The sequence below is a fragment of the Pterocles gutturalis genome, unplaced genomic scaffold, assembly GCF_000699245.1.
Source record: "Pterocles gutturalis isolate BGI_N339 unplaced genomic scaffold, ASM69924v1 scaffold3480, whole genome shotgun sequence".
Classification (NCBI taxonomy): domain Eukaryota; kingdom Metazoa; phylum Chordata; class Aves; order Pterocliformes; family Pteroclidae; genus Pterocles; species Pterocles gutturalis.
The window spans coordinates 5992-17686 of NW_010137960.1; the positions used below are offsets into that span (position 1 = coordinate 5992).

Here is an 11695-nt window from a genome sequence, read left to right on the forward strand (position 1 = left end):
AAGAGTGTCCTCATCCACTTTCCCTTCCCATGTCCAATAAACACTTCACTACAGGTCTCAGGACTGTCACATCAATATGAGATGTTAAACTAACTATAGTCTTCATGCTGTTTCCCCCAGGACTTAGTAGCCACCAGCACATTTTACTCTCACTGAAAGAAGCTATAAAGAATGTTCTACAGTTTAACCCCTCATCCCAGACAGGAATCTACACGACAGGAAGTACAAATCCTTTTGCAGCACAGATACTGGGTAGTAATTTTGTTCTATGATCCTAACTGAATACATTTGGCTATCATACTTTTGTATGTGAAATTAGCTTATATAGCTGACTGTTGAAAGATTCCTTCCAGCTTCATTTATCCAAATCTTCCATGTTTTTGTGTTGTATCTCTTTACCTTAGCTACAAACTCTGTATTTTAACTTCTGTTAAAATTAGAGCCCACACAGCTGTGAAAGAGGAGTCAGATTTCATTTTGCTTTGGTATCCTTAGTTGTCACTACCTTCTGATTACATTTATTCTGTCTTGTAAAGTCATTTATGAGCACTGCAAAATTTGATGCAGTCAGTGAGAAAGTATAGATACGGAACCTCTGTTGATGCAGCTTTCTCCATCAATTACATTTAAGTTCAATGAGGGAATGTACCTCCATAAAAAAACCCTTATATTCCCAAGAGTAAATAACAAAGTTGTCCATTTTCTATTTTTTCTATAAATGCAGTTTTGTAATATATATATATTGCTATATAGAAGTTACAGAATTGCATGTCCCATTTTGGTCACGATTAGGAAGCTAATTTTGCAAAGCTTTATCATGAGAAGTCCCATAGGAATGAACTGCATTGTTCAACAGCAGAAAAGCATAGTCATATGCAAGTAATAAAACAGTCTTAAGGAAACTGAAACAAATGTGAACTTCCATAAGTTCAACACATTTTCTCCTCTAAGTTCAAAAGCAATATTGCCTGTTTTTCCTCAGTTGATTGCTGTGTGTCTCTAAGAGGCTTAACGTTCATCTTATTAAGTGATAGCTATATGAAGGTCAATGTACAGACATCCATTCTGTAATGATGTTAGGCTTCTTACTGTGGATTATTATAATTTCTTTTTTCCACCTATTTGGTATGCTTTGCTAGGCTTTGTGGCCATGCTGTTTTGAGACTTAAACATTTATCCATGCTGTTACAAACCACCCAGTTGTCCTAATATGAATGAAGACACATTTGAAAGCCTATCACCTAGCTTTTTCCTACTAAGTGATGTTTTATTCTCCAACAGGATTGTCTGTAAAGTGATACTAATATAGTTTTACATTTTACAAAGTAGATCTCCTGAAAATGGATCTAAGATACTGTTATTTTAATAGAAACATTTTAATAATTTTGTCATTTTTAATGACTCGTTTTGCTTTTAGGATTTTTGTGAACTAGGATTTGCAGTTTCTTAAACCAGTCCCCTGTTGTGGCTAGATAAACAATTTTATTTCAGCAGATAAAACCCCACATATTAATACAGTTAGAAATAAACTAAATCTTAAAGTGAGAGTAAACAGCTTATAGTTGGTCTTCAAATCAAGGAGGAGGCAGAAATCATTAAAAAAAATGCTAAAATGAATATAGTTTTATTATTATGAAGTCTGTTTATAGCAAACCCCAGTTTGTAAAAATACCAAAAGCAAAAATCCCTGCCAGTGTTTTCAATGATGATCAACGCTGTCAGAACAAATACAAAGCTGATCTGGGTAAAAAAGATCTACTTTTTTCCTTGCTTTTCTTCAAAACATACTGTATTTAGCATACAACGTATCTTCTTTTCTTTTTCCTTTTTTTTACAATTTTAATAATAACCAATGAAAAGTAATGTACAAAAGCAGTTTGAAACAATAGTTGATGGTTTTTCTGAGGTGGCTAATTGCCAAACCATAGTATATGTGAATGCTTACATATATAAGTCTCTCGGAGGTCAGCTGTGGGAAGTCTAGGCTTCCATTCAGCTTCTTGAAAATACATTATTTTCTCTAAGATTAGGTAAATGAAGGAACTTAAAAAACAAACAAAGAAAAACCAAACAAAAAAACCCCTATAGAGTTCTCTTAGTGCTTCCAGGCATGTACTTTACAAGCAGAAATCAAAATCTGTTTCTACAAGCACTGTGCCAGTGGAATTGCTCAGCTGTGTAAAATTAAGCATATGTATTTATGATGTCAAGACCTCAGAAGCGTAATGTGTTGCATGGAAAGAAAAGTGAAAAATATATTCACAGACCCAGTCTAATCTTAAGGAAAGAATCTACATAACTACAGGCAGATAGCATGAAAGGACTTATTCCCTTTCAGTTCAAAGTCAGTAGTAGTAGAAGTAAGGCACACTGACTGCTCAGCTGAATTAAGGTACAAAGTGAAAAACTCTCTCCCTAGATGGTTTCATGCACCATTTGTTCTGAACAGTCATAAAACATTTATTCCACTACTCTATTCACTTATATCTAACATTTAAATGCTTTCTAACACCTGTTTTCACTCTAGTCAGAACTTAAGGCCACTTTACTAGTAACTGAGGAGTAGCTGACAGGTATGGGCATCTAGCCTAAGAAAGGAAAAATGGCTCATCTTCCTTATCTTGTAAAGATAATAATCAGGTTGGGGTTTTCTTGCACAGAAAATGTATTTCCTAATAAAGAATTAAGTTGACAGATCTTTTGTTTAACTAGAGCACATCAATATAGCTAAATCACACCAATGAACTTTGACTCTTAAGTATCGGAGCTAAAACAAGAAAACTAGAGATATTAGTAGCAGCTGAAAGAGAAGTAAACTCTTTCTCAGAGTTAAATTGTAAATTACTATTTCTCAGAGGGCAACAGGTATCCCACATGCTGCTCTAATCTGCCTTCTAGCATATTTCATTCAATCCTGAGAGCCAAATCAAAGATGTATTTCAGAGTGGTCATATTCTTTGTAAGAAGACAAGCATACTTAAGAGAAAATGTTGAATTTTGAATTAAACATTTATTATTTGTAGTAAATTGATACACAGCAAGCATGTGTAATACAGGTGGTTGTATTTATTTTGTGTCTCTCTATGGAAGTTGAATTTATTAAATAAATATATTTTAGGGTAGGACACAGAGAAGCTCCGTTCCACAGTGCAGTGCAAAATGAGCATAAACTGATCGTGCCTTTCATAATGTGATCCAGTGATGCCTCAAGAAACCCAGAATAAGCTTTATTAATAACACAAATAGCTGTCAGCTTCAGTTAGAAGCTGCTATTGTTTATGTGGGTTATTAGGTAGGCTTAGGACTGCTTTTAGAAACTTCTCATGATCTAGCTTAGCCTCTAACTTACTTACTCCCTCTGCCATTTCTAATAGCAGTTGTACCTGACACTTGCAACTCCAGAGGGGGAGAAGAACTTCAATTTCATTAATTAGGGAAACGACTCTAGTTACATAAAACCTTTCAATTTACTGTTATCTCATATCAAAAGTAGCAAAAGCTTTTAACAAGTTAAAAAATGACTGGAAGTCAATGGTTATTTGACCATATAAAAACCAAATCAACATATGGCTCCTAGTTGTAAATTACTATTTTTGAGTTGCATACAAAATATAATTGTGGCAGTGTGAACTGGTGCTCAGAGACTGCAGGATAATGAAAACACTATAGGAATATATTTACATATCCTTTAAAAGTAAGTAAAAATAAAACCAGATCTGGCAGCATTTCATCAGTTTTTAGAATGTGGAATAAGATTCTTCCTTCACTTGAAAGCCACTACCATATGGGAAGCCCAGCTTTTAGTTACAGTGCACTACAGAAAGTATTTTACTGTATTTTTTCCTACCTGCAGTTGTTTAATTTTGCTGTGACTGATGTAGAGTCTTCTGGTGGTGAAAGGAATCTCTCTGGGGACCTCTGTGGCTCTGTAGCATTGCACTGAGTGGGCAGGGTCACAGCTGCATCTTCTTGGGCAAGTGGTACTTAGACCACTGTGAAAAGAAAAGACCACGAATAAAAGGGAAGATAAATACATCTTCCAAAACAGGAGCTCTGAAAATGTCTTGGTAACATATAGCTTGAATTAAGCACCAAAGTCTTTTTATACCATGAAATCTGATAAAAGGATATTTTATGACTGTGTGTTTTATCCCAGTGAAAAAACAGCAAAAACAATACCGTAATTTGCCTGGGTTAAAATGTTGGCAGGCATTACAAAGAGTGAGAAACTTAAACAGTGATAAGGTGCCTTTACATTTGTAGGTATGCGAAATTAGTGTTATTTATTACCTGACATCTAATCTGCAAACATCCACATTATCTCCAGTTTCCTAGTTTTGTTAAATGTGACACCACAGTATTAGTGAGGAAAAGATAAAGAACTGTTTTATAGTGGGACTGTAAAACCTTTGTATCTGCTGTAACCCCGTATTAGAAACAGTAAAAACACAACTACAGCCTACACCGAAGCTGTTTCAACCTTTCTTTTATTTTATCTTTTTTTTTTTTTTTTAATTTTTCCAAGCTGAAGATGATGTCAAGTTGATTTGACAAACAGGTAACTGAACTGGGGACAGTCCTCCATGGGAATACCTACTGGATGCAGCTGGGTTTACACCGGACAATATTCCCTCCTGGATATCCTTCTGTCTCCTTAATCTCCTGCACAGTGAGTACAGAGCTGCAACCCAGTATCTGCTAAACCAAACAGCAAGAGCAGAAATCTTCTCCTAAAGCAGCCTGTCAAATGGGCATGCTTAACAAGCTATAGAGAAAAATCCTACCTGATTTATGCCATAGTGATCAATTGAGCAAAAATGGGTGGGTGAGCAGGATTAGCAATGGTGCTTTAAAACAAATATTTTATTGTATCTTAATCTAGGGTTAGGTACCTGGTTTGTGGTTTTGCTTTTTTTTTTCCTCCCTCCTAAGAGACAAAGTGCCCAGACAAAAGAGTAAAACCTTTCTGCATACTGGCAGCTATTTGTGGTACATTTCAGCACACCCTGGAACAGTCTTTGATCCCATCTTTCCACTGACTTGAGTTTAAATGCTGAGGTCATCAAGACAGTAACACCCACGATCTTACGTAGGAATTTGTGTTCCTCAAAGATGTAATCAAAAAGCAACTGCTTTTGGCTCAAGAGGGTCAAAAGAAATGCACCTCAAACCCTAAGGTTAGCAGTTTAGAGCTCTAGAGTACTGCAGAGTCAGTCTGAGAATCCCTTTAAGTAAGAACCGTATATTGCATCCTTCCCTATTTTGCAAACCGAGTCACTCAGCTGATGTTAGAATTCACAGCTGTAGTTACAAGGTAACACCACAGTAAGGTGCAATATTCTTCGTCCTTTGCATTTTGGAGTAATTCCTATATATAGAATCATAGAATGGTTAGGGTTGGAAAGGACCTTAAAAATCATCAAGTTCCAACCTTGGTCTTTTCAAACGAATGAAAGGAAACTTTTTTTTGGTTTAATAGTTCATTTACATTATATTAACAATGATTTAATCCAGAAAAATAGTATGTATCCACTAATTTCTCATATATGTCTGCTTTCAGCAACTAGGTATTTAAAGTGACAGCTATGAAAGATGACCCTGTGTCGGACCCTTTTGTGTTGCTGGCATTTAATATGGACATTGGTTATAGAATATCATGGCAAAGTAGTAAAATAGATTGGACAAATTTGGATGAAACATAAGCTTGAGTTGATGGAAGTCAGAAGATCTTTCAGGATTGCTGCATTTATTTCGGATCTGAAGGAGGGCTCATGTGACTGTAAAGTTTGGGGTTTTTTTTTACAAATATATCAGTTAAGTCTAATAAAAATATTATCTTTTTCTACAAGTTCACACAACATTTCAGCATCTACAAGCCTTTGCTTTCTTCACCAAAGTCAGAGGTTTGACAAAAGCACACATATGTATGTCAAGACATAATTTTTTACCTAAGATTAAATTTAGAAAATCACATTAAAGTAAGATGACATTAAAATTAGAAGAATGAATCTGCAAATCTCTAGTTACAGAGAGTTTAGAAATGTCTGAGTTAAGACAGCTCATAAAACCTGAAGGTGGATCCCTTGTAATGTACATGATGGCACAGACTGCACAAGGGAAGATGCAGTCTTATCACAAAAGACATGGAGAAGCTGAGCTCTTAAAATCAGGGTGTCCCTTGTGTATGGAAAGAGAAAATTGCAGGAAAAGATGAGCTCACGGCCCGCAGAGGGCATGGGTAGGAGCTTGGTCCCTGTGGGATATCACAAGCACAAGCAGTTTGGCAACTAGGAGCTGCTAAGTGATGGCGTATGCTCTAAAGAATCCTTGGCATATTTAGCTGCCATATGCTATCAACTGCCTGCCACTGAGTACGTGTGAATTTATAATTATTTTTTGCTGGAGGTTTTTAACTTGGATTTGAAACAGTTTTTCATAGGGACAACAAGTGGCATTTGTCTGCTGCAAAGGTTACCTTCAATCAAGCACTTCTCTCCTGAGTGGATCGGGCTGCTAGGGGAAACAATCATAACTTTTTTTTTTAAAACATTATGCTTCCCTTAATCATCTGTTGACATAATCTGAACTGCTTTAAAGAAATGTTTCTTAAACAAAGAGCCTCAGAGGGTTACACTGAACCAAGAATGTCAACCTAGATGCATGCTAGGCAAATTAATGATACCTAATTAATATAAAGATCATAAATTTATCAGAAGTGATTTTGTGTTTTATTCCTACAAAAGAAATGCAAGTAGAGTTTCACAAAAACAATCAGAAGCCTGTCTGAAAATGATGTCTCAATCTTCTTCATAAGCCAAGAATTTTGTGGAAATATTTTTTGCCCACTTTCATAGTATGTGGAGAATGCGCTTTCTAACTCCAGGCAAGGTCATCTTCATACACTGCAAACAGCTGCTGGATGACTTAAAACAGATTTTTCCTTCACACAATAAGGTAGGTTTCTTTTTCTTCCTCTGTTCTGGCTACATAGAGGAGATAAAAGTGATAACCCCTTAGGAATTTCCCACATTTTGCCTGTGAGTGTCACATTTGCATTCCAGAGGAACCAGCACAGTGAAACCTGTTGAAAGGAATGAAACCTTCTTAAACTAAAATTCACATATAGAGGAGTTTTAGTCATTGCCAGTTTTATGACAGTCCTGAGGGATGCTAGCCAACATCAGATGCATCTAGGGCATGCACCCTACAAACAACAAATACGCAGCACCCAATGTGGAGGGGATCAGTTTAAATAATTTCATACACATATGCCACTAATGCTGCTGTAATTGGCCTTCAAAATATTGTTGCTAATGGCATCCATTTGATGGAGAACTGTTCTTCATTAACAACTGAGCCACAGAGAGCTGTGCTCATGAAACCACAGATTACAGTATGGTATGACAGTTTTCTAGTAATGATATTCCAAGTTAGTCCCAAAAGGAATGAGAAGGGGGAAATGAAGAGGGAAGATATGATGGCTGAATCCATTCTCAACCTAGAATTTAAACACACAGGTCTTTTGTATATGAACATTTATGTAAGATCTGTAACTAACATATGTGAGGCTGTGTCTCGTGCAGTACCACCTCAAAGTGAAGTGGCAGGGATGGGTCATCCCATCGATACCGGAACCATGACAGTTTTGTTTCTAGGGTTTTGCACACACGAAAGTGGTTCAGGTCAGCAGTTCACAACTGTGACCTGTGAGGGCTTTTCAGAGCCCTGTATGAAGCAAGCTAGTTCTGGCCCTTCCATTTCCTGTGGGTGTCTTCAGCCTTTAAGAGCAGCCTGCTAGTGACTGTGCATCCATTGGAACCAGAACGGAGATTAAACTGTAAAAAATTGTCTACTGTTCAAACTGCAAGGCACAGTTTCAACAAGATGAGGACTCAGAAACAGCAGTTGTCTAAATTATAACCACTGTGTGCACAAGAAGAGGGCATTCTTCCATGCTGAACATTTTCGGCATGTGTTTTATTCATTTTGAAAAACAAAACAAACATTCATAATGAAAGGAGTTAAGCATAAGTGTATACATAAACATAAGAATGGAAATAAGACCACAATAAGCACTGCAAAAAAAGAAAAGCTGGTCTGTAGAAGTGACTTGTGTCCTGTGTAAAAAGAGACCAATCAGGAGTTAACGTTCCCTCAAAACAGTAGTGAGTGAATTGTTGGACCCATGAACACACTGCATGGACTGTAAAATGCAGCCAGCTATGAACTCTATAGGCCTGCAAGGTAGAAATCACCTAAAATGTGAAAAACCAAAAAGTCTGGGTTTTGTTAGCAGATATTTTCTGTAATGACAACTGAAAAGGTATGTCCCTTTAGAGATCAGTCTGGTTGGATAACCTCCTCCTCGCTTAACGTGCTTCAGAAAGGTACATTCTAATAATCTAACTGAATTTCTTTTCTAGAACATGAAAATCTTGCTTTATCATCTCAATTTTCTCCCATACTTTGATACTGCAAGATATTATTTGTTTTCTCTCCGTTTCCTCTTTAGTGTCCCCGCTTGTGACTGTACAACTGCCCACACAATCAGACCACTCCAGATGCTTCAGCACTAACCACACAGAAGATGGCCTTGACATGTGCATGCACTGCAGGCTGGCACGCACAGCTGGGCAGCTGCAATTACAGAAGTTTCCAGGGGAACTGACCCTCATGTGCAAACACACATGTTTATATTGTAAATTCTTCATGCAGGGGCTAGGTCAAACCAAAGGTTTGTAGAATATCTCACACACCACTTCCCCAGTCTTGGCATGGACACTAGATACAAAATATACAGCAGTGGTGATGTCGATTACAGTATTATTTTTTTTCCCCTTTAATTTCAGATTAATTTGCTTTGTTTTATATGAAGATGTGTCCTCCTCATGCTTAAGGTCATTTACTCATTAAGCACAATGTAAGTTTTCAGATCAGTACTCCTGCAATCAGTTAAAGTACATAGGTTTAAATTTATAAAGTACTATTTGTGCTCAAATGTACTTAATAGCAGAGCAACACACACACACCTCACTTTCTCTACACACTGCCTTGTCTAAAATAATTGAAATTGTGTGCATAAATTATATGTGAAGAAATTTGCTGGTGATTAGCTTCACCAGCTCTGCCACATGATCAATATGGTGAAATGAACAGATCAGGAAACTTCCAGCGAAGTCCTTTTGACATTAAAAGCATTCAGCAAATCGAAATTCTTCTTGGTGTATAACAGACTGCAACTATTTGATTGTTAGAAATGTCTCTTGGGTGTAGAAAGGATTCTTACTGCTAGACCAGTTGACTCAAACTACCGCTGTTCTTTAAATGTGCTTCAATTATTTTGTTGATGTTATCAGGGTAGAGTATATTACAGTTTACTTTAAATCAATTTAATCTAATTGAAGGCCAAATCTACTAACCTCTCTTAGGTTCAATTCCGTAATTATCGCACAGCTTGCTTACAGAACAGAGTTCGGGTTGTCTTGGGGCTTTTCAAGGGTAACTGGAACTGATCAGAATTTTCTAGGGGTCCTACAAGTATAGTTTTGAGATAATTAAATTATTCATGTGTTTATCCTTCTATCAGTGATATCTGCTTTTAATTTCAACCCTGTTTTTACATGGGATTTCTGGTGAGGAATAGAAATAGTACCTAATGATAACTACATTTACTCAGATTTGGTGTCACTGATGCAGGTTTTCTTAATACAATAGGGCATTCCTTCTCATTTATCCATAGTCCAGCAAGTATTAGAGTATTACACCGCAGGTAGGCTTCTGAAAGAACTGTATTTGAGTAGCTAATCTTTGAGTGGAATAAGCAGAGACAAAACCTTGTATGACTTGTGAAATGTAAGGACATGCAAAACAAAGGTAGCACTGATAAGGGATGAAAGAGTTAAAATTAATGACCACAAAACTCTGATACCACTGTAGATAAAGACAAATTAAGATAGAGGCAGACCAACCCCGTAAGCTAAAGGGAAAGGACACTAAAAATCTAAGAATATGTGATTCTTTAAAAAAAGATTTCTTTAAAGCAGTCATACACAAATTACATTAAGTTTTTAAAGGCAGTATTTGCTATAGATATGTTACGTAGGAACTATGGGAAACTTCCTTCTCAAGATAAGCACATACTGTTGAAATGCACGATAGAGGTATATTAGCAGAAAATTCTAATGTTTGGCTAAGTGATTGATTACTGTTCCACTTAAAAAAAAAAAAAAAAAAAGAATGTAACATAATTCTATAGGTACTTCTCCAGCATGATATCTGACAGAATCAAAGTCAAACCTAACATAAAAACTGATAGTCCTGACATTGTGTGGCTGAACTAATTTAAACAATAATAATAGTTTAGCTTTTAATACAGCAAATACTTTGATTTCCTGTCAGACCTTGTTGTGTAAGGAAGATAGTTGATAAACTGTGGAGAATGAACATTAGAACAAAGGTCAAGCAAACTGCTCTGTTAAGCTGAGCTCACTCAGAAGCACTTGGGCAACTTTGGACACTTAATACCTTTGCTCAGCTACTATTCTGAATATGCTAATTTACTGAGCCAGATTTTTTTCTGTGGGTATATATAAAGATGTTGCAGCTTTTGTTTCCATCATGGATGGGCTTAACAGCACGAGCACCCCTGTTAGATGCCCAGTTTGTTACGACCTACCTTCAATTACAGTGCAGGCAATTTGAGCAGTAAAGGGTAAACGAGCAGCTTTGTAATAACAATCTGTAAGCTTCTTGTCGAGCCTACAATAGCAGATCCCAGAGGAAATGTGATCTCTACTGTTAGTGGTGAATTTTGCTTTTATCCAGCTCTTCTGAAAGTACAGATTGATGGAAAGACAGCTCTTTCCTGCTTTGACATCTCTTCACATTCCAGGTGAGTGGTCTAACCACCGAGCTGTAAAGTGGTATCTTTCTGTCTCTCTGTGTCCCAATCAACTATGCAAAGTGGAGCAAGCAGAGAAGCTCACACTCGATGTCCTGCAGCCCAGTGGCAGGGCGTGCAGGGTCCATTTTCCTGGTGCCCGTTCCTCTGCTGACTGGAGGCCCCTGTGCTTCCCATCCGTCCTGCTGGCAGAGCAGTTCGTGGGGCCACGCTGTAGGCAGGATTAGGGTCCTGATCTGGGTTAAAATGATCCTGTATCTGATATGGAAGTACTGCTTTGATGCAATAAAGCCAAGCTGCGTGAGACCTCCACAAGGCCTGTTAATAAAGCTCTCACTGGAATCAACGCCAGAACCCATCGCAGCATTTCAAAGGCGACAAGCTGTCAGCCCAGGTGAGCGCCTTGGAGAAAGCACCCATGCGGAGACAGCTTATTCCCTCAAATTTAGTTCGTTTTCAGAGCCAGAATGAGCTTAAAAAAAAAAAAGGCAAATCCTTTTTATATGGGTATAGCTGCATTCATCGGTGCTGCTAGAGAAGCGAAGGTGCCTGGGACAGACCATTTGACACAAGGCTTGCACAAGCAGTGACACTATAACTGCGAACAGCAGGGTGTCCGCGCTGCTCATCACACCTGTGAGTACAGCAGGGGAGGCGTCTCTTTCCTGTCCCGCTCCCGCAGGAGGGAGAGAAGGTGTACCTTTCACTGATTTTGTTGGTATGCCAGCTATTGATACTCCCCTCTCTTGAACCCCCCGAATAAAAGTTTTCTGAAGCCGCTGAGGGCGCTCCCTG

General features: G+C 37.7%; 1 protein-coding gene across 1 annotated transcript in view; it reads right to left on the reverse strand.

Moving 5' to 3' along the window:
* The window catches only part of LOC104468583 (leucine-rich repeat transmembrane protein FLRT1-like), a 15485-nt gene extending 4226 nt beyond the window's left edge, over positions 1-11259 (reverse strand). The window contains exons 1-2 of the mRNA XM_010082771.1: positions 10988-11259; positions 3848-3992 (exon numbers count right to left, since the gene is read on the reverse strand). Coding sequence (XP_010081073.1) covers positions 3848-3992; positions 10988-11259 — 417 coding nt within the window. The remainder of the gene's footprint in view (positions 1-3847; positions 3993-10987) is intronic.
* Positions 11260-11695: the final 436 nt, after the last annotated feature.